The 22,239-nt window shown below is 39.5% G+C and overlaps 1 protein-coding gene across 1 annotated transcript in view; it reads right to left on the bottom strand.

Moving 5' to 3' along the window:
• PTPRZ1 (protein tyrosine phosphatase receptor type Z1) overlaps positions 1–22,239 on the bottom strand; it is a gene marked incomplete at both ends in the record, with an annotated part of 137,346 nt that overhangs the window by 61,106 nt on the left and 54,001 nt on the right. The window contains one exon of the mRNA XM_084279246.1: positions 787–966. Coding sequence (XP_084135372.1) covers positions 787–966 — 180 coding nt within the window. The remainder of the gene's footprint in view (positions 1–786; positions 967–22,239) is intronic.

Below are 22,239 nucleotides of genomic sequence, written 5' to 3'. Positions count from 1 at the left end.
AAAAAAGAGTAAAACAAAACAAAACAAAAATAAAAAAGATAAGGCTGGTCTAGGGATCCTACTGGAACTGGTACAAGGTGAAAGACAGTTGTTAAGAGAGTCCTTCCTTTATACCTGTGCCTGAAGCAAGAGCCAGTACTTTCAACAAGCAGCTTTTAGTTACTGCTATTCTGGATTTATAAGTGGCTGCAAAAAGATTTGTCTGACAATGTAAATGCCACCATGAGCTTCTTTTATAGCTGTGAGAAATAGGCACTTGTAGGCACAAATCACTTTCTAAAATACATTTCTAAGATAGGTAAGACAAATCAGCCCATAAAAGCACCTATTGCTCTTCTTTGACTGTAAGAAGCCATCTAAGAGGAATTCTGAAATCACAACTCGTCCATGAAGTTCTTCCAGATGATTAGATCATTTATTCGTACTTTTAAAACATATTCTTGTATACTTGTTACAGATCTAGGTATGTAATAATATTTATCATTTTTTCATAGCAAGTGCTAAATTACTGTTTAGCTTCATTGAAGTGCTCATGATGGGATGATAGTAAGGATGTGATTGCTTTGGCTCTATCTGTCTGTTTGCATAATTGTCATTTCTATGACTTCTCATCTACGCTTGAGTGTTGCCATCACCCGGGTTTTTTTCACTTAATGGATATATTCAGAACACACCAGTTAAGGAAAAGTGAAATGAAAATATTCCATTGAAATTTCTTGGTTGATTGTCCATCCTATATCACTTTTCTGACCCCATCTAACTCCAACATGAAGTCTGACTTTTTACCTGTTTTGCCAGTGTTGCGAATGAAAGTATCTTCCAAAGTTTCCTTTTCCCATCCATGGAATTTAAGTTTCTTCAGATTCACATTTACTTGGGTAAGATCTTCATCTATATTAATAGGAGATTGTTTGGCACCATTGCAGGCTGAATATTTCTTTCCCCAGTTCTTTTGGTTCAAAGTTCCTAGAAATCAAAACATTCAAAGTAAATACATTTAAAGCCTGAATTGTCATCCACATATTTTTAATGTGGGGAAGTTAAAACACAGTTTGCAGTCTGTGATCCAAGTACCTGACCTGCTTTTAGGCCTCTTCTGTAGCAATACTTAGCACACCCACCACTGCATCCTACCTTCAACAGTTAAGACACTTTTTTACCATTTTAGACATCATACTTACACATTTATGAATCTCCAGAGAAAGCAGAAAATGATAAACCTCTCCCTCACACACAACATACAGAAATAACAAATAAAACAGGGAGGGAGAGAAAAAGCTTTCAGGTGAAAGAAATTGGCATTCAAAAAAACGTGGGAATTACTGCAAACCCCTCCTTTCTAAACAACTCTTTCAATTGTACGAATGTCATCAACGTTCCTTCTGCCCAATGAAAGTTGGCCACATGATATGATTTTTAAATGAATAAAAACAGTTAAGATCTTTTAAAAAATCCCTTTTCAAGACCTGTCTGGACGCCTATCTGTGCAATATGTGCTAGGGAGCCTGCTCTGGCAGAGGGGTTGGACCCGATGATCTCTTGAGGTCCCTTCCAACCCCTACAATTCTGTGAATCTGTGATTCTGTGATTCACAGAGGAAAAAAATGTAAAGTGATTCCACCCTGAAAAAGGAAAGAGGTTAGTGATGCTCTGGCCAGAGAGCCCAACTGCATGGGGCCTGGCTTTTCCTCTGGAGGGCCATGCACCCACATGCCAACCATCTCCCGTCACAGCTGCAGGGCAAGAGCAGCCAGGAGGCCCCGCGCTGCAGCACGGCTCCTTCTCCAGACCACAGGGCTTGCACGGAATTTCGCCGTGGTCAGTTCAGACACAGACAACATGGAGACAGGCAGCATGCTCTTCACCAAAGATTTGATTATACTCCACGAGAATTGCTCGTGCACCCTACAGATCAGTGTGAGGGGTTAGCAGCCACTCTGAGAATCTCTTGTTTATATAATGCAGTAATATAAATAATACAATATTTTGTGTATGTTTATCCATTTGCATACTTATAAATATTTTTTTTTCCTGACAGGGAATTCTGGTAACACTTCAAAGGGCTAATTAAAACCAAGAGTTGACTGCACAGACCTCAGAAAATATAATTGCTTCAGTTAGCTTCCCACTTACTAGTAGTTAAGAGCTAATATTAGTGCATCCAATGCACACATTTGAATTCTATTAGACATGTTGAAATGAGCCAGTGCTCATTTACAGGCTGCTGTGCTACATCCAAGTCTGTCAGTGGTAGATTTTCTGTAACATACCCCAGGCAAGGACAGCCCTCATACTTTACTCAGAAAACTCAGATGGAAGAGATTCAGCCAGTCCTGTAACCATGACAATAGGCAGTAATACAAGATGCTCATCTGGATAGCTAGCTACCTAGAAACAAACCTGAGCTAAATTATTCAACAAGTATCAAGTCAAGCGAGTTAGCACTATCACCTTGCTGCATCAGAATTTCTGCAGGTCAGATGGTATACAAACCTATTTACTTCTTTAAACAGCCCCAGAATAACTGTCAGGCAGAACAGCCAAGCAAACTGAAATGAGTTTTAAGTCCCAGGGTATGAATCTGAATATCCTGCAGGTGGGGATTAGAACCCCGTGTTGATCAAGCAGTGGTCCCCTTGGGGATGGCACATAGGGTAAGCTTCCAGCTCCTCCTCAAGTCACACTTGTCCTAGACATTATCTGTCAGTTACAGTTTGTCACTTGGGCAAATAATGCAATATCCCCATTTCTAATGCGTTTTTCGTAAGAAAAGAGTGTCTAATCTTTCACCTTCTCTCTGAAAAGCTTCCCTTAAGAAATTCTGATCCCAAGTCAACCAAAATTTCTTAAATCTTCTATAGTGAATTTTCTAACAGATATTGAAGGCTTTTAAAACCAAGAAAGCCAATTTTATTTAAGCATAAATTAGAATAATTAACTTTTAAATATAAAAGCATCCAAACAGGGACAGACAGGTTAGAAATAACAATTTTCAGCTTGCCCTGTGCATCCTTGCAGACAGACCCTTGTCTCCAGGTCTGCTTTCAGCCAGCTTGGTGATTTTCCAAGCTGCAGCAAACTCTTCAGAGCCCTCCCTGGGGCTTGGAAAGTCTCTGCCAGTTAGGGCTGGGCTGGTTGCCCATGGCCATCCCTTGGTGTTACACTGTGCTCCCCGCTCTGTGCTGTTTCTTTTGCCATAGCCCAAGACTTCCTCAGGCTCCTGCTGATGCCCCTGTTGTTCCTTTCTCTTTCCACTGACATACCCACTTGCATGGCTCATCTGTAGTCTCTCCCACTGAACATCATCACGAAACTTTTTCCAGCACCAACATTATCATAAAACTATTCTCTTATACTGCTGTCTGAACCACTGACATCAGAACTGACTGAAAATGCTACTCTTTTCTCTCTCCCACCAGTGTACTTTTGGGTACTTTCTTCCATGCTTCATTTGATGAAGGGCATTATCCCATTTTTGCATCTTCCCCTTAAATTCCCTACTATCCATTATCACATTCAATACAAATTACATTCAAATCAGATAAACTATAATGTCTTTCCAACTTCCATGGTTTCATATTTTTTGTGTGTTTTTGTTATGTAGGATGTAAATTCTTTGACTTGGTAGTCATTGTTTGTGTTTCAATGTGTAATACAACGAATTCATTAGCATGAAGCTAATGACAACAAAAGCAATCTTAACTGATCCCAGAAGACAGTGTCGTGCCAACACTGTAATCCATCGCAGAACCAGGGTGGAGTTATGTAGGATGCTGGCTGTAGGCAGTACAGTAATGCTATGGCCTGATCGAGGAAGTTTGTTTGTTCACTCTGGATGTGAAGCTTTTCTTAAGTATTGCCAGAAAGAAATGAAGGAAGTTAGAAGGCTTGGTGAAATGAAGAACATTATGTATGAGATGAGTTTGCTAAAAAAGGTTTGATGATGTCCTGCCTTTCTTCTGTGCAGAAACAAAGGCAATTCAATCATGCAATTATGATAAAAATACTCTCTTCTCATACAGAATTTTGTTGTTTACACCTTACCAAAAACTTACAGTATCTATGAAACTTTACAACCCAAAGAAAATTTTAGAACAGTGATTTTCATGTAATTACATACTGCCATGCACTCACCCACAGTCATGGTAAGAAGCTGATCTATGTATATTATGTATGAAAAAGATGCAAATACTGTTTGAACTGCTCTCTGGTCGACAGAGAGAGAAATAACTACCCTATCTGTATGAATGATAGCTTGAAATCAACCAAGGATAAACAAAAAGTATCTCATGGCTGCAGAGGACAAGAGATAAGACTTCCAGCTATGACAAATTAACTGAATGCTCCAAATCAATGTTCCTGCTGGCAAATCTGAATAGGTATTTGACAACATTTAATCACTTTTCTTCTTTGTGGTCAAGCAGTTGGTGTAGCTGAGAAAAGCTACATAAGCAAGAGATACCATTGTTGCTTACCACTGCAGGAGTACAAGTGATCTCAGCACTGAGAAACAGGCAGTGAGGAAGCTCTCTTTCTAAGGTAAAAATTACATTGAGCTCAGTAACCAGGAAGAAGGGCTGTGTATATTTTGCACATAGAGAGGAAAATCACACTTGCATAACACAATGGCAGGCTCCTGTCCCAGGCAGGAATATGGGGAATTCCAAAAGGAACTGGAATGATGTTATGATGATCCAAATTATATCTGAGCAGCAAAATACATGTTTATGCATAAATCCTGCAATGTTGGAGCAGGTAATGGCCGTGTCTGTGTTAGCGAAGAGTGCAGAGCAATGTGAGTGGATATAGTGGGGTTGAGGACCATATATATGTCTTGCTGAAGGTTTTTACCTGAGCCTAACTCTGTCAGGTCCCATCGGATGTGAATGTCCATTGGATGCTGAAGTGCATTAAGTACATTATGCAGCACATCTCTTGTTTAATATCCACATCACACACTGTGATACAACTCAGCCTTGCAAACCGAAGCCTGGCAAGTGGGGAGCAGCCAGGAGGTTTGCCTCATAAGTCCACTTCCCACCTGAACTGAAGCATTCACCTAAATGCAGCCAGTGTAGGCACCAGGTGGTGAAACGGCTGCAGTTTACATGACTTGCGGAAAGCCAAAGTAAAAATGAAAGAACCAAGTGTTTTTAAACAAGAGCAGATTGTTTTACTGTAGGTGTTATGATGGAAATCATAAATCAAAGCAGTGCCAGCCATTTTGAAAAATATTGTTGAAACTGAGCTTCGAAAATGAATTCCCCCAAACTGCTCTGGAAATCTGAGGAGAATAAAAATGCGCACGATATATCTCAAAGAGTGCGCAGAGGAAGCAATGTTTGTCAAAGCTGTCAGTTCTGAAGAAATACCTCACATTTCACAGTGAATGGAAATGAGCCTGAACACAGCAGATTACAAGATAATGGAAGACTGCCTATACCATAACCTTTACTATTCTTGCCCAGTGCAGAATGCCCAAAAAGTGTTTCCTAGCCTTTCTTTCCAGGAAATGTTCGTACCTAACTCTGCTCTTCATTCTTAGCCCCAGTGATCTTGTCCCTTCAAAAAGCATCCAATTCTCATTTCAACCTTTGCCTCTATCCACCGCTGCCTTTAGAAGATCTGGCCCACAGGGTGTTACTGCACTCTGGTCTTCTGTAAGAATACGTGAAATAAAAGCACCTGCCAAACAGCTCTGTGTGTCGGTATCCTACATAAGTGGGCAGAATGAGCAGGGCTGCAGGCAAGCTGTGAAACTGAGTGGGCTCTGGTCCTCCCAGCAGCTTACAGGAGAGGGCTTCCTCAGCATGCTCACGCACTACTATGTGTGCATCTGCTGTGCTGTAAACCTTCATTATGAGTACTGCTGTTTACTACCATGTATCAGTACGGGCTGAATGTGCAACACAATTTATGAAAAATGGAAGATATCCTTTTAAATCAGTGGAAAATATACATAATTCACTTAAAATGTAAACCTCAGATCCAATGAATGGGACTCTAAATACATGAGACAATCTGCATTTCTTTGTACTGAATATGGATGTACTGAATATGGATGTAGTTTCTGAAAAAACATGACCTTAAAAATAACGCTTTGGGCTTTATAGGATTAATAATGGTGTCAGAAAATTGCATTAATGAGGAGATATGTTTTACTTGGAAAATTCTATTTCCCAGCACTTCACTTTAGTAACTGTTGTTTTGACATCACAGAGTTTGCATTCTGAGCTCTTATTAGGATCATGTTTCTTGTGAACGGGCATACTCCTAGCGTGCGCTCCCTCAGGAACTATAAGAAGCTCTTCTTTTAATGACAGTTACAGAAAAATAAATGCTTTTAATATTGGTGAAGAAGCTATACTTCCTTCACAAGCATAAGCTTTGACACAGAGAGGATAAAACCATCACTGTTAGGTATCTACTGCTAGATATAAATAAAGACACAATAGAAGACCACGTAAGTTTTAGACTCTAACTAGTTATGGAGCGTAAGCACTGCTTCTCAAACTGGTAATAAGGAGAAGTACAGAAATAATCACAGGTCAGATTCAGGTTTTCCATTGCTCCTACCTCATTTATTATTTTGTGATTTAAACCGATGTGAACCCTAGGGTTTATGTCATAGATGAAAGACAGCAGAAAAGAAAGATGGATTCTTGACATCTACTTAATTTCTTCCTCTCCATTTTTCATCAGTTTTTGCTTTCCCAGTGATACCATTACTTTTATAAATATAGATTGGACACGTACAGGAGATGAAGGATATCCCCTCTGTGTGGAGTGTTAATAATGGATTTCCCTTATCAAAAATGTTATTGACTTACCCCTTTGAAGTGTTAAGTGATTTCAAGGGGAATATTTTAGTGCAAACACATTTTATCTAAGATATGAGAAATCAGGCCATGAAAAGATGTGGGTACTCATACTGGGACAAAGTTTTAATTTAGATGTCAAATCAGTACTGCTCTGAACACCAATCTGTAGAGCTATTGGGTTGGGTTTTTTTCTCTTTTCTGCTTCACTCTATAGATAGTGCATCCAAACTGCATGAACAGAGGAAATGGAGATCAACAAACATCAGGAAGCTGCATACCATTACTAGCTACAGCACTGACCTTATTACCAAAAGTTGCACAATGCAGTCTCTAGCCCTCCAAGACACAAGAATTACTTCAATTCACCTTTTGGATGAGTGCACTACTGGCCCAAGTAGAGAAGTACTGTCAATACTCATCTTGTGAATGTTACCAAAGCTTGCATTACAAAGGCCATGATATAACACATTGCATTCTCGGGAAACATTTTGGTCATCAAAAAAATAGAAGATTTATGTTCTACATGAGTAGAAGATGACATTTCTGCTTCTTCTTGATCTCCACTGTAAAGATTTTTGGTTGTTGTATTTTTCCCTTCCAAAAGCCCCAATTAACCCCACATGACTGTTCATGATCAAACTCATAAAGTTTATAAAAATTCTTCAGATTGAAAAAGTCCATACTTGGGCTTCACTTGTCTGGACAGAGTCACAACTACAGAGATGGAGTTTTGTCTTCCAGGTTTGGGTTTAGCCAACTATTATGCCCATCTTAGTGATTGAATCGCTTTTATGTTTTCCAAGACAGGATTACTTTCCAATGGCTTGGTCAAATGTTTAAAAATGAACATTTTGTAATGTTAAAAAGAGTCAGCTCACAGAGTAACTGGATGGCCACATCAGAAAACTTTAATAGCATTTAAACCCCCAAAATTCAACATTAAAAAAGTATCTTGGGCTTTGGTTTTTTTCTTTTTTTTTTTTTTTGCAGGAGACAAATATATTTATCCTATGGATTTTTTTCTGGCATGCACAGTGACAGAGAAATGAACACAATACATTTCTTAATGTAGGGTGTAATAATTCAAATAAGCAAGCAGAATGAACAAAATCTCTTGCTTGCAACTAGATTCAATCATGCAGGCCAAAACATCTAAAAGTATTTTTTTGTTTAGTGCCTTGTCATTTTTGTATCTAAGTATTAGCGCTCCTCCATTGTATTCTGAGTATTGTGTGGATCTGTACACACACACATGCAAAGACAATGTGTGCTATATAAACACAGACAAATAGGAATTTTCCTGAAGAAAATGCCCTAAAAGATGGCACAACACTAATCCGTCTTCAGCTTTGTATATATATTTGACCATATACTTTATTCTTTTTCCCCATCTACAGTGATGCTCAAGAAAATAACCAAAATGCAACTGAACAAGAAAAATATGTTGTTTCTTCCTTTTATCCTCACATAAAAAAGTACCCACATCTGATAGAGAGAATAAACTACAGTTGTTGAGATACAATGGAAAACTGTAATCAGTATCATTAATACAGTGGCTTCTGGTGATTTTCTTCCCGGGAGTCAGTCTGATAATGATTCTTAGTCAGACTAAGTGAATTATGGAGCAAAATACACAGAGGTATAAATGCCAATGGACAGCTTGCTTTCAGTATAGTAACTATTTGCTGTTCCTTTTCTCCTTTCATTCCTTGATAAATTTGGCCACTGCAGGCTAGTTAGAAAATATATAATCAAACGCTTCTATGCCAGAGAAATACAGATTATCACTGAGGCTCCATTTGCAGTGCAGTCAATGGGACAGCTGTTTAGACCAGGAGGATTATGAGAGAATCTCAGTCAACCTTATAAGATACCTCTTTACTGTTATCCCAATGGTTCTGAACTTGCACATAAGTGCTGATAGAGAATCGTGTAGCAATATATAATGAAAACTTGCCAAGTATTTTTTTATAATTAATGTAGTGTTAAGATATAAGCTATATTTTCCAAATAAATATCAAGGAAGGAAATCTGGTACAGTGCCAAATGGGAAAATATCCAATTAGAAAGAAACACGTTCTTCCTCCTGCTTTTATTTCATTCTTGACAGTATGTGAAGCCCTAATTGGAATCCCTGAATACTTCTACACCTTGCTTTGAGGAATTCAGGTTTTAGCAATGATTTCCTTTACCTTTAAGTTCAAGAAACTGAATTCAACACTACTGAGTGACAGAGATCATTCCAAGATTACAGTTAACCAGAGCTGAAAACAGAACTGGAATGCATAGAAATGACTCACCTTTAGGCAAAGAAACAGGCAGTTGTGTATCATAGAATTAGCTGTCTATTTTGTGTCATGGCAATATCAAAGGCCTGTTTGGTCTTCCACAAGAGGAGGACTCCCCACCTTTTTTTGAGCTCTTTGGCATACTGTTAGCAAGGAAGGACAAATAAAATGCAATGATTGCAGGCTTTGTTCTCTATAGCCACCCTGATTTGCAAAACAGAAGCAACAGCTTTCCAACATAGTACAGCCCCATCACAGTTCAGCCATACTTTCTGTAAGTAAAGCTCACTCCTACATTTAACAGCTACTAACAGAGAACAATTGGATGTATTTTGTGTTTCTGTTGGTTAACATGGGCATAAACTAAGCTTTTGGAAGTATCTCCCTCTGCCCCATATTGTGCAAGTACCATTCTATTAGAAATGTAATGGCTGCAATACCACAAAAGTTGTGTGGGCTCAATGGTGGCAATTTTAAACAAAAACCAACAAAAACGCACTTCAAAGGACCATTAGCTGGAGTAACGAAAGAGCAAGCAATAATCTACTTCAAGTGCAGCATTCAACATCTGTCTGATAAATGATATTTGATGTAGTCCCAGGAGATGAGCACAATGAAACCCATCTTCAACAGCAAGAAGCCTCATTTTTACCAGAGAACAGATCACAGTGTAAGTCTAACGAATTGCACAATAACAGTCTTTGCTCTGCACTCCTCATTACAACAAGGTAGAGTTTGCTGTACTTTAGAAATTATCTTGAGTGGCAGAACGAGGCACTCAGTACAGAAACAAAATGCAATGATGAATTTTAAGAGAGAGCGTGAAATTTCCTCCTCGGCTTCTCAACAGTTCAACAGATCTAACAATAATTGCTTTCATTGAGAAAATCAATATGCTTTCCTTTTCTCTTCTGTTGTGGTATGACCTCCCTCCCTTCCTCATTCCACTTCGCCCCTTTCCATCCCTTTCTTCACTCTTTCCTCCCTTCTTCCTGGACCATTAAATGTTAATGAGCAACCTCCTCAGTTCCTTGAAAAGTCCTGTGGTGATACCATGGGGGCACTTTTTCCTGTTACCAAACCCATGTATTATTATGCTGCTATCACCTAGGAAAATAACTTCTGTCAGTACCAGCCTATCTACAAGAATAATATGTCTCATAAAGGCCACAGTCACAAGTTCAGATCCAAAGCTGGCTGAAGTATATAAATAAATCACAAGTGGGTTCTCTGGGCTTTGGATCAGATCAGCTGTGCATACATAAAAAAATCACTACTAAACAGCTCTGGTGGAGCCCTGGATGCAAAAATTCCACAAATAGCCATGAAAAAAGTTGGCATTTACCACCGAATAGCATAAAGGCATTTACTTCAACTGTAAAGAATAGCATAAAGATCCTGAAAAGCAAGACAAATAGAAGGATAAAAAACCCACCAGATTACAGCACTGCCCAGTCAGTCTCAGCAGCTGCCAGCAGGAAAATTACCCTAATATCCAAAAGGACATAGAAATAATTCTGGGGTTTTTGCTCCTTGTGTTGTCATTTTTATAGAGCTTTTATTAAACATCACTCTTATGTATCTCCAGAAGAACTTAATACCATAGGAAAACAGAGAGGAATTCTACATAAAGGAAGATTTTCCCTGGGTTGAGAGGATTGGTTAAGAGAACATTTGGGCAAACTTGACACCCATAAATCCATGGGCCCTGATGGGATGCACCCATGAGTGCTGAGGCAGGTGGCAGATGTTATTACTAAGCCACTCCTGATCATCTTTGAAAAGTCATGGAGAACAGGAGAGGTATCTGAGGACTGGAGGAAAGCCAATGTCACTTCAGTCTTCAGAAAGGACAAGAAAGAGGACCCATAAAACTACAGGCCAGTCAGCCTCACCTCCATCCCTGGAAAGGTAATGGAAAAGCTTATTCTGGATGTCATCTCTAAGCACATGGAGGAAAAGAAGGTTATTGGGGTGGTCAATATGAGTTCACAAAGGATAAATCATGCCTGACCAATCTGATAGCCTTCTATGATAGCATGACTGGCTTCTTTGATGGCATGAATGGATGAGAGGAGAGCAGTGGATATTGTCTATCTCAGCTTCAGCAAGAATTTTGAGACTGTCTCAAATAACCTCCTCACAGGCAAGCTTAGGAAGTGTGGCCTAGGTGAGTGGACAGTGAAATGGATGAAGAACGCGCAGAATGGCAGGGCTCCAAAGGCTGTGATAAGTGGCACAGAGTCTAGTTGGAGGCCTGCAGCTAATGGTGTGCCACAGGGGTCAGTACTGGGTCTAGTCTTCTTCAACATATTTATCAATGACCTGTATGAGGAAACAGTGTATCCTCATCAAGTTGGCAGATGATACAAAACTGGGAGGAGTGGATGATACACCAGAAGGCTGCACTGCCATTCAGTGACACCTGTACAGAATAGAGAACTGAGTGGAGAGGAACCTAATGAAGTTCAACAAAAGCAGGGAGGATTAACCCCAAGTGCCAGTACAGTTATCACTTGACCTGCTGGGAAGCAGCTCTGCAGAGAAGGGCCTGGGAATCCTGGGGGACAAGTTATCCATGAGCCAGCAACATGCCCTTGTGGCCAAAAAAACAAATGGTGCCCCAGGGTGCATTAAGAAAAATGTGACCAGCAGGTTGAGGGAGGTTGTCCCCTCCTCTTCTCTGCCCTAGCAAGGCCACATCTGGAGTATTGTGTCCAGTTATGGGCTCCCCAGTTCAAGAAAGACAGGGAATTATGGGAGACAGTCTAATGGAGGGCTACAAGGATGATGGGAGGACTGGAGCATCTCTTGTATGAGGAGAGGTTGAGAACTCTTGTTCTGTTTAGCCTGGAAAAGACTGAGAGGGAAACTGATTGATGCTTATAAATATCTAAAAGGTGGGTGTCAAGAGGATGGGGTGAGATTCATTTCAGTGGTGCCCAGTGACAGGACAAGGGGCAATGTGCACAAACTGGAACACAGCAAGTTCCATCAGAACATCTAGAAAAACTTCTTCATTGAGGGTGAGAAAGCGCTGGAAGAGGCTGCCCCAGAGAGGTAGTGGAGTCTCCTTCTCTGGAGACATTCAAAAACAGCCTGGACACTGTGTTGTGCAGCCTGCTCTGGGTGATAGTGCTCTGGCAGGGGAGTTTACTAGATGATCTCTAGAGGTCCCTTCCAATCCTTGCCATTCTATAACACTGTGATTCTGTGAAAGTGGGATTTCTTTTTATCATCTTTTAGCAGGATTTGGTAAAACACATCTATGGGATTCTAGTTTTCATATCAACACACATATCACTATTGCTTTAAATTCACTAAACTCTTTAACAGCCTAGCACTTCTTTATCCTTTTTTCTTTTTCCTTATCTATGGCTAATACACAGAATAATAAGCTTCCATGAAAATCTGTGTCATCATTTTTCTTTTTTTTTTTCTGTGGAGAAAAAAAAAATGTTTCATTTCTACAGAGAGGAAAGTAGAAGAGGATCAGAAGAGGATGTTTATTTCTTTCTTCCTTCACACTGTCACCATGGATCAAACGCATAGGGTATTTTTTACCACCTATAATATAGTCTTTATTTCTTTTTACTAAGTAAACCATTCAAGAAAGGAGAGATGTTGCATACATTATCACAGTTGGATAAATTAAAGGCATATTTCTTGGTTCATTTAACTCTTTTAAACAGGAAGTTACTATGGCAGGAGCAAGACAAACACATGGTATCTTAAGTATCTTCTGCCATAGTTACGCTATCATTCACATCAAGGAAATTCGTCAGTTCTATGAGGAAATTGGAGGCACACAAGCAATTTCAGTACTAAGTAATTCTAAGTATTCAAGAATCCCAACACCTTTCTGCTCATCAGTGGATTCCGAGGCAAGTAAGTCCTCCTTGTGTTGTTTAGGCATCTAATGTAGGTGACTAACCTTGAACTGAGAAGATACATGTTCCCTACAATCTCTCAGTCATCAGTGCTTGTAGAAAAGGGCACACTAAACCTTTGTGCATTTGAGGAGTCTACACAGAAAAATACTGCAAAATAACTAGCACATTTCAAATTCTCACCTTAGGTTATTCCACATGTAGCTCCTGCTGGCACATATAAACCCTAAATCATGGTCTAATTCTTCTATACTATTAGTCTATTGCTTTGGTTCTCATTTGAGTTAGGCCTCAGTCCCACAATCAGATCCACATGGGCAGCCAGCTATTCTGGTCACAGAATGTACTGATGGCCATCAAACACCTTATATGGCATTACTCTCTTCATGAAAATTGCATATTTCTGTGGCAAATAGAGCCCCGCTGTTATTAAAGCAATTAGAGCAAGTAATTGTTACAAATAAACATAATAAATTTCTAGTCGTCTTATACTCTCTATTCCAGAACAATGGCTAGTGTTTGCAGTATGGCAAACAAGTAGCACCACTTGCATGATGACATTTCTGACACAGTTTCATGACTACTGACTAAAGTCCAGATGATGATATCTTATTGCTATATTCTCAGAGAAGAAATTCAGATTGCATATAAAAAATTATAATTGGGAAAATCAGGGAAGAAAACCTCACCTAGGTTATGCAAAGTATAAATCAACTGCTTCCTGCTTTAAAATATTTTATTTGCTTTTATTTTCTGGAAGAACTTCCCTTATGCTTACCATGTGTACTCCACAGCACCCTGTATGTATCACAGTCTCCCAGGGCTCTCCTTGAGGACCTGTGTATGACTTCTCCATAACCAGGGCAGTTGTGCACCATTACTGTCGGCATTGATTGCAGTTGGGGTGGAAAATGTAGCAAAAGATTATGACGGCTGAAGAGGACGTACAAGGCCCAAGTTCCTAGTTAAGGCATATTGCATGGGCAAGGCATACTAAAGTCCAAGATCTGAATCTATATCTCTTGGTATTGTTTTGAAGATATGAAAAGATTAGTCTCACCTGTGAACAACTCGCATGACATTTACACAGAGATTTCAGTCTGAAGGGGCTGATCAAAACCCCCTGTAAGTGAATTATATGATTCGTCTGCATCAACTCTAAGATGGGGAATAACATATTAGACTAGAAAAAGGTGGGAGCTCGGGGGTGGGAAAGAAAGGGAAAAGTACTATGTAAATGAAAGTTTCTGAGAAAATGCAGAGACAGCTTCTTGCATATGTAATTATGAACTCCTTTTTTAATAATGTCTCTCTGCTGTGGGCAGCAACAACCTTTCCCTTCATGAGAATCAGCTTTATCTTGGAATAATACCCAGAATTTCTTGTTTCCAGCACAGCCGACCTCCCTGTGGGGAAACATCAAATCTAGAAGACTCCGTGAGTGGAGTTTCCATGGAATTGTTTCTGCAAAGAAAAGATGTTTTTGACTTCACAGAAAAATACTGCCAGTCTGTGACTATGAGTCACAGGAGATCTGTTGAAAATGAGGGGTTTTTTTCTATATTGCCTCTTTACTTTTACTAATATCCTGTCACACTGCAGTTCTGATAAATAATTCCTTGACTGGTGGTTATCTTCAAAACACTTATTTTGTGGAGACTTACCATATGAACTTGTATTGAGACTCACTCACCCTTGTTATCTCTTAGTGTGCTATGTTCTTGTACTCGTTCTTTTTCCAGTTTAGTTTTTGTGTGAGACTCAGAATCACAGAACCATGAATGGTTGAGGTTAGAAGGGACCTCTGAAGGTCATTGCTCAACCCTCCTGCTCAAATAAGGTCATCTACAGCCAGTTGCCCGAGACTATGTTTAGATGGCTTTTGAGTACCTCCACCAATTCCTTGGGCAACCTCTGCCAGTGCAACTCTCACAGGTACAAAGTATTTCCTGATGTTCAGAGGGAACTTCTTGTGTTTCAGTTTGTACCCACTGCCCAAAATAATAGTCCATGTGTGACCTCACGAGGAATGACTAGAAAGGATCACCTCCCTTAATCTGTTGGCAACACTCCTCCTCCTAATGCAGCCCACGTCACCACTAACCCTTTTTTTTTGCTACAAAGGCATATAGTTGGCTCATGTTCAACTTGGTGTCCACCAGGACTCCCAGGTTCTTTTTCGTAAAGCTGCTTTCCAGCTGGTTGGTTCCCAGCATGTTCTCGAGCCTGGGGTTGTTCCTCCCTGGTGCAGGACTTTGCACTTTCCTTTGTGGGACTTCATGAGGTTCCTGTCCACCCTTTCCTTCAGCCTGCTGAGGTCCCTCAGCCCTTCTCCTAGTTTTCTATCATCATCAAACTTGCGGTCTGACACATCGTCTAGATAACAGATGAAGATACACATTAAATACTCTTTACCTGTTACAATAGACCTTGTAACTGGAAAGTACTATGAACTTGTAAAGCCAAGTCAGAAAGAAAACTCCTTCACAAGATCTGCTTAAGTTATACCAGAGCTTAGAGATCCTGGGTCACTACAAGTGTTCTGCGTGGCCATCCTGGGCACTCCATCTCATTTATGGGGTCCACAAAACCTGGTAGTGAGTTGCATATACTACTCCAAAGGTTGGAGAATTATATTCTATGCTCACATTGTCAGTGTCAGTAAGCAGAGCCTGAAGACCACTGTCCTTGCCAGCCAATGTGGCGTTAACCTGTAATATCACTGCCATCCCAACAAAGCAAAATACTGATGGACACTGTGAGGGACTCATGATACTAATGTTTCAGTCTCACATCAAGGATGGATTGTGTTGACAATTGTATCCTTGTCTCACTTCTTAGCTGAGCAGAATTTAATTAAAACACATTTCCTGAGAAGATTTGATCACTGTTCAAATGATCCTCAGCTTGCAGGCACAGAGTACTAAGGGAGCTTTACTCCCTGCCCTTGAGCACTCTGCATTCCCATGCCATTTGACTTGACTGCAGCTGTGTATCTGCATAAACTCACCCTTTCAGATTAGGTATGACAAATCCCTGTTCCCTAATAAGTGGAACCCATTGAAAGACTGTAAAGCATGATCTTGCCTTTAATTTGGTACATAATTTAATTTGGTATTAGGACAAACTCATAGTTGCATAAAATAAATATTGCCATTCCACATGCCACAATGGTTCCCTTGTTAATGCTGGTGCCACCGATTGCAAAAAAATTTGGCAGCTTCATTTCTCCAGATGTGCTACTTTAAATGGCCATTTAGGACAGAGTATTTCTCTCCCTTGCCTTATACAGTTTTATATTTCTCATCCTTGTAGTACTGGGCATTTGATGGAGCACAGATATCTAAGATCTTACTCTATTTTAATCGGTTTTGAAAACAAAATGTTTCTTTACAAACATTGCAGGAAATGAAGTGACATCAGAAGTATAGTGCTGTCTCCTTTGTATCTGGCCAGGACTGAAATGGTGGTAGCTGACATTGAAAACAAATTTACCAATTTTCAGCTGCATTGCTCTAATGAGTGCTTAAGGGATACCTTATGAGGGAGCTAAAGAAAGGAAGAACTTGAATTCAAGAGGAGCGATTAGTGTTGTGGGTTCCTGTGAAGCATTAACTTGACAGCCATGCACAAGTCAACAGTATTTTTGTTCTCTCCTTTCTACTGGGGGTATTGTTTCAAAGAGGGTCATTGGTTTGTGAGTCTGGCATCTACTTACATTGTTTAAAAATCTTACAAGACCCCCATTAGAATAATGGGTCTTGACATATATTTCCTAATTTGCTCTATGATATAACTACTGTAGACAACTGTAATCATACTCCAACTGCTGTGTTAGAAAGAGGTTTTTAAAAAATTGCCCCATTGATCTGAGATGTAATTTGCATCTGTGATGGTATAAACAATATGTCCTGTGGGATGACAGCATTAATATTTTATTAATAACTCCTTGCACAGCCTCCTACATGAACTGTGGAGTGTAAAAACAACATTCATTGAAGAAGTGGATGAAAAATAAGAATCAGGTATATAAATAACCTTTTAGAAACATTTAGCCATTTGGACATTTCATATACTGCATTTCTGCTCAAGATTTTGGCTTTTCAATTGCAGGTTTTCTGCCCTGCATAGAGTTTAAGGGATGCTTGCTGCCAACTTGAAACCTGGTCAGTCATTTTCCTGACAATCAGATTACTTGGTTTGAGGGATCACATTTGTCAGCCTTTGAGGTTTGACAGTCACATTGCCTATTTTTAAAGGATGGGTTTTTTCTCCTGAGCATCCATAAGCTATAGTTTCTCTCCAACAGAAAGAGGAAACTGAGAGGAAAAATGCACTGAAGCTTTTGGCCGTCTCTCTGTGGCAGTGCACAGGCTTATTGCAATGCATCTAATACATTTGGTGAAATACACTATGCAGCTGAAGGCAAAAGGACTTGCAGGGGGAGATCCAGTGTTCATAAATAAAGTGACTCTTTTCTGGCTACACTGAAGACAGGCACCTTTCAAAAGGCAGTCCGATCTGTCCAGTTCACTTAGTTCTGTCTGAATGGTAATCGGGATGATGGCCCAATTCAGTGAAATCACCACTGATGATACACCACTGACTTCACTAGTAGTTAGAGCACTGGTTGAGGAAGCAGTAACTGGAATTCTTGGGTTTACTTACTCCTTACTTCCTCAAGGAGTTGTGCCAAGACATTAGGAAAAGACTTAACCAGTAAAAGAGGGAAGTGGCAGTCTCTTCCAAAAAGTCTGGGCTGCTGTGGCCTCTGGGCAGCAGGAGGCCTCAGCTCCCAAGGTGACAAGAAGCCTGACTTCTACCTTGGGGTTATAGCATTTAGTGGAGGGAAAGGATGGCAACGGAACAGCCTGAAGTCTGGTCTCTCCTTCTAGGTCTGTTTTTGCCTTTTATTCAGATATGAGAGATGGGGAAGCTCAATTCATCTGGAACCTCAATTCCATTAAGAGGTGCTAATTTACAGGCAAATTACACCATACTGCAGGAAGAAGAATGGAGCCATAGGAGGTTAGACAGAGTAGTTACGGTTCACGTAGGAGCCTGCAACTTTGGAGACTGTAAGCTGTAAACCCTGGAGCGTGTAAGATGGAGAGTGTAAAGGGGTAAAAGAAAATATGAACGTATTTCTAAAAGGCACTATAATGGAAAAATATTGTTTTGATAGTGCATTTCATTTGACTTTAATTAACAGTGGTGGATGTTTCATTTGAAAACAAACAACAAATGATACTTGAGCCTGATGAACATGATGCGATGCACTTCTATAGAGACAGACAGCCCTGCTCCTCATACACACCAGCACTTCTGTGCTCTGCTTCCAGAAAAAAAGGCAATGATTTCTGGCAACTAGAATAGCCACTTCATGGGTTATAGAAATATGTCAGAGGGAAGAAGAAAGATGTTTAGGAAGTAACAGAGACATTTTTTTTCCTGACTGTATCTCTGTCTTTAAATCAGCCAAGTACATAAGCCTGTAAATTGCTGTCTTCAGTTCCCAGTAACCTCAAGGGACGGCTTAGCTAGAATCAGGCCCTAAACGTGTGTATGATTATATCTTAGGTTAAAAGAGCACGTAGTTAAATGTGCTCCTAAAATGTTCAAGTTTTTTGTAAAAGCATACATATGCAATTGCTCTGGGCTGCTCAGCAAACATAAGGTGGTTTGTGTTTTAAAGAACTCATACAAAGGGGTGATGAGGATATGCAGGTGCAAATCTGACATTTAAAAAAGTGATTACAACTGTTTTTTTTTCTAGATCTGCTGATGCTGGGTTGGTCTTATTTGTAACCATTCCATCTCCAGGCATAAATTCTGGCTCCATTTTGCAGTATCATTATGACACATAAAAGAAACCTAACATTATCCTCCCAGGGACAGGGGTTCATCATACACCACGGTGCTGTCACCTCTGGGAATATTATAAGGAACCCATCAGCTAGGCAGAAAGCAAAAAAGTGTGACACGAAGGCAACTGATTCACCAAGGACAAATGCATGAGCACAAATGATGCACTGTGCTGCTTGAAGGAAGCTGTGGAGGTGTTCTGAGACAACATGCTGGTGAAAGCTGATTTCTCATATTATCACATTAGCAAAAAATGTGAATGCTAGGAAAAATACAGAGTGTCCACTAGAAGCCATTAGTTGGGTGAACAGGTGATGATGCGTGGCTGCATTGCTATGGCAGGGCTGCTAAAGGCTTGATGAAATGACAGGCTCTGCTAGTCCACACTGTGCCCACAAACACAGAGGCAGCTAAAAGCAGTACAAATGCAGAATATCTGCCCCTCGGGCTGCTCTGACAGAAAAGTCAGCAGGTTCCAGCTGTTGACAGTCCAGCTGGTCAGAGCTGCTCATCAGTACGAGAAAGAAAATGCTGCCGGCCCACAGTGCTCTACGATGAAGAGCTTCTCCCTCAGAAGCAATGAGCATGCATGACTGAAGGCTTGCAGTAGTCCAAGAGATGGAAAATGAAATCGATTTAATCTCAAATTGTCTGCAACAAATGTCCAAAGAAAAGCAAAATGTTTTTTAATATCAATGCAAAGAAAATGCATATGGGTTTGAAAACAGGATCCAAAAGCTTCAGAGGAGTAAGTGATTGATAAAACCCACAAGAAAAGCTATGAATTTAGAGTTAGAAGAAATCTCCCATGTCAAATTTGAATTGTAGGTGCAAATCAAACAAGGTCTGGAAACAAGTCTGGGCAGCTTAAGAATCTACTGCCCTCACACAGAAGTTTCTGCCCCATGGTATTTCCATTCAAAATAATTATAGTAGTCACAATCACCCAGATAACATCAAATTAATTCAACTCATACTTTAGGCCAGGGTGCAGCAGTAAAAGCTTGCCCCAGAAACATTTGCCCTAAACAGAAAGTGAGTTGATAAAATAAAAGCTCCCTCATGCTTCCAGGTTCCAGATCCAAAATGAGGACATATTAGGGATTTCAGAGGAATAAATGCCTTTAAATCTATTTTTTTTTTAGAAGAGAAAAGTTATACATTTTTCAGGATCTCCTTATGGAAACAGATTTCTGTCTGGAATACTCCCTGTGGTCCTTCCTCTCACAGACTTAAACAGTTAAAAAATCTAGGAATGACCTACCATAGAAAATCAGTTTCCGAGACAAATAGTTGATGATTAACAAAGTAGTAAAGGGCTGAAAATCTGGGTGACTTTAGCAATGGTTAGCAACATCATGTACACTAGATGCTGTTTAAAAGATGGCTAAATAGGGTCTTAAGTTGCCCCAAAGCATTACAGATGCACGAGACTCAAAGGTCATCTGGGTCCTTTCCTTCATTAGAGTCTCAAGTATAACTAGACTATCCCTCACTAATGCTCATCTTCCCCATTTCTTGGAAGAACTTCAATAAAAGGGATTCCACAGCCGTCCTAAGTAACCTGAGTTTAGCTATTCTCACAGTTAGTTTTTCCCTAATATTGGATGTAGGCATTGTCTACTGCAAATTAAACTGATTCATCCTTGTCACTTTATAAGAACTTTTAAATATTTGAAGACTGTTATCATAACTACCTTTTCTATACTAACTCATTTCCTTCAGATTTTTCCAAGGAGTTTGGGTTTTTTAAAGACTCCCATCATTCTTTTTGGCTTCTTCTCTGGGCCTTCTCTCAATTTGTCACTGTCTTTTCTACAAGCCCAAGGATGAATACGGAAGTACAACTGACTTCCTAATGACAAGTAGAGCAGAATAATTTCCTTCCACGCCTTATACATCAATCCTGTTAGTTCACCTCAAACCAGGATTGCTTTTTTTTCAACGATAGCATACTCTTAATTCAGAGGCTATTATAGCTGACTGCCATATAGTCACCTAACCCAAATAGTTCCCATTTTGCATCTATTTGCTTGGTTTTCTTTCCTGATTGGAGTATTTTGTGCTTACAGTTACCATTGTATTGAAAAATTCTGTTTGATGCATTTCAGAATATTTCTCCAATTCATCAAACTCATTTTGAATTGTAATTATGCCACTTAAAATTACTGCAACTTCCAGCACGGTGTCCTCATTGAATTAGCAAACGCTCTTCCTTACTTCTGTCATCCAATATATTAGTGAAATTGCTGAAGGATATCACATCCAGGAAGAAGCTTTGTTGGATATATATTAGAAGACTCCATGAAATAACTTTTTATTTTCACACTATCATTAATTTTGTAATTAATTCTTGGTTGTGAATAAAAAGCTCTACTTGCATGCATTAACTTGGATCCAGTACTACCATAGACTGCAACAATAGCTCTGGAAAGTGTACACTGAGCCATTCATCTTAGTGAGATATTGAATATGAAGTTTCAGGACAATTAAATGTCAACATTAATTTTCACTGATGATCAACTTTGTAGAATCAAGCTAATACGCTTGTAATTTCTCTTAGAATGTAAAATAATGAGGGGACAGCACAGGGACAGCTAATTGCCATAGGGTATTATATAGTGATTCCTCAGCTAATTGCCAAACACTCCTAGTTTCGTGATGATATTTTTTCCAATAATTTAATAATTTTTACACACTGAAAGTAGAACAAATATTTATAATGTATTTCTGAGCATTTTTGCTACCCACTCCATCACTGCTAAAATCCATGCAGTTAAATTTTGATTAGAAGCATATTCCATTGTTAATGTGATAGAAGTTGGTTGTAAGTATAAGGTAAGACTGATTCAAAGTTCAGTTCTAAGTTAAGGGATATCTTTTCACTGATTTCAAGTTGGCTTTATTTCAGGCTGTTAGACTGAAGTTTTAAATCTGGATATAGGTAATTAGTTGCGGTTGTAAAATTTAGTACTTACCCAGCAATAATTAAAATGTTATTTATGTAGAAAATTATCAAAATAGGATTTATCTGTGGGTGATAGCATAATAAAGCTGCTAACTGGGCATTTAATATTCATACAAGAATTTATTTTAAGCCTATAAATCATTGCAATTTAATGACGCTTGAACAGGAAATAAACTTTTGACATCAGCGCTATTTCGCCTAGGATACAGAACGCTTTTTGAGCCAACTTCCCTATATTGACTCATGCTTATAAAGTCAATGGAGTTAAAGCGAGGCTGAATTCGTGTGCAGAATATGAATGAGAACATAGCTGGCTGTGTAGATGGTTTCCAAGTTCAGACGTCTTTGGAGATGGAGAGAAGAAAGGGGAAAAGGCAAAGGGAAGGAAGGGAAGGAAAGGTGGGAGG

The sequence above is a fragment of the Gallinula chloropus genome (genome assembly GCF_964237585.1).
Source record: "Gallinula chloropus genome assembly, chromosome: 1".
NCBI lineage: Eukaryota > Metazoa > Chordata > Aves > Gruiformes > Rallidae > Gallinula > Gallinula chloropus.
The sequence above is the reverse complement of the archived record's forward strand: the minus strand, read 5'-3'. Positions and strand labels throughout refer to the sequence as shown.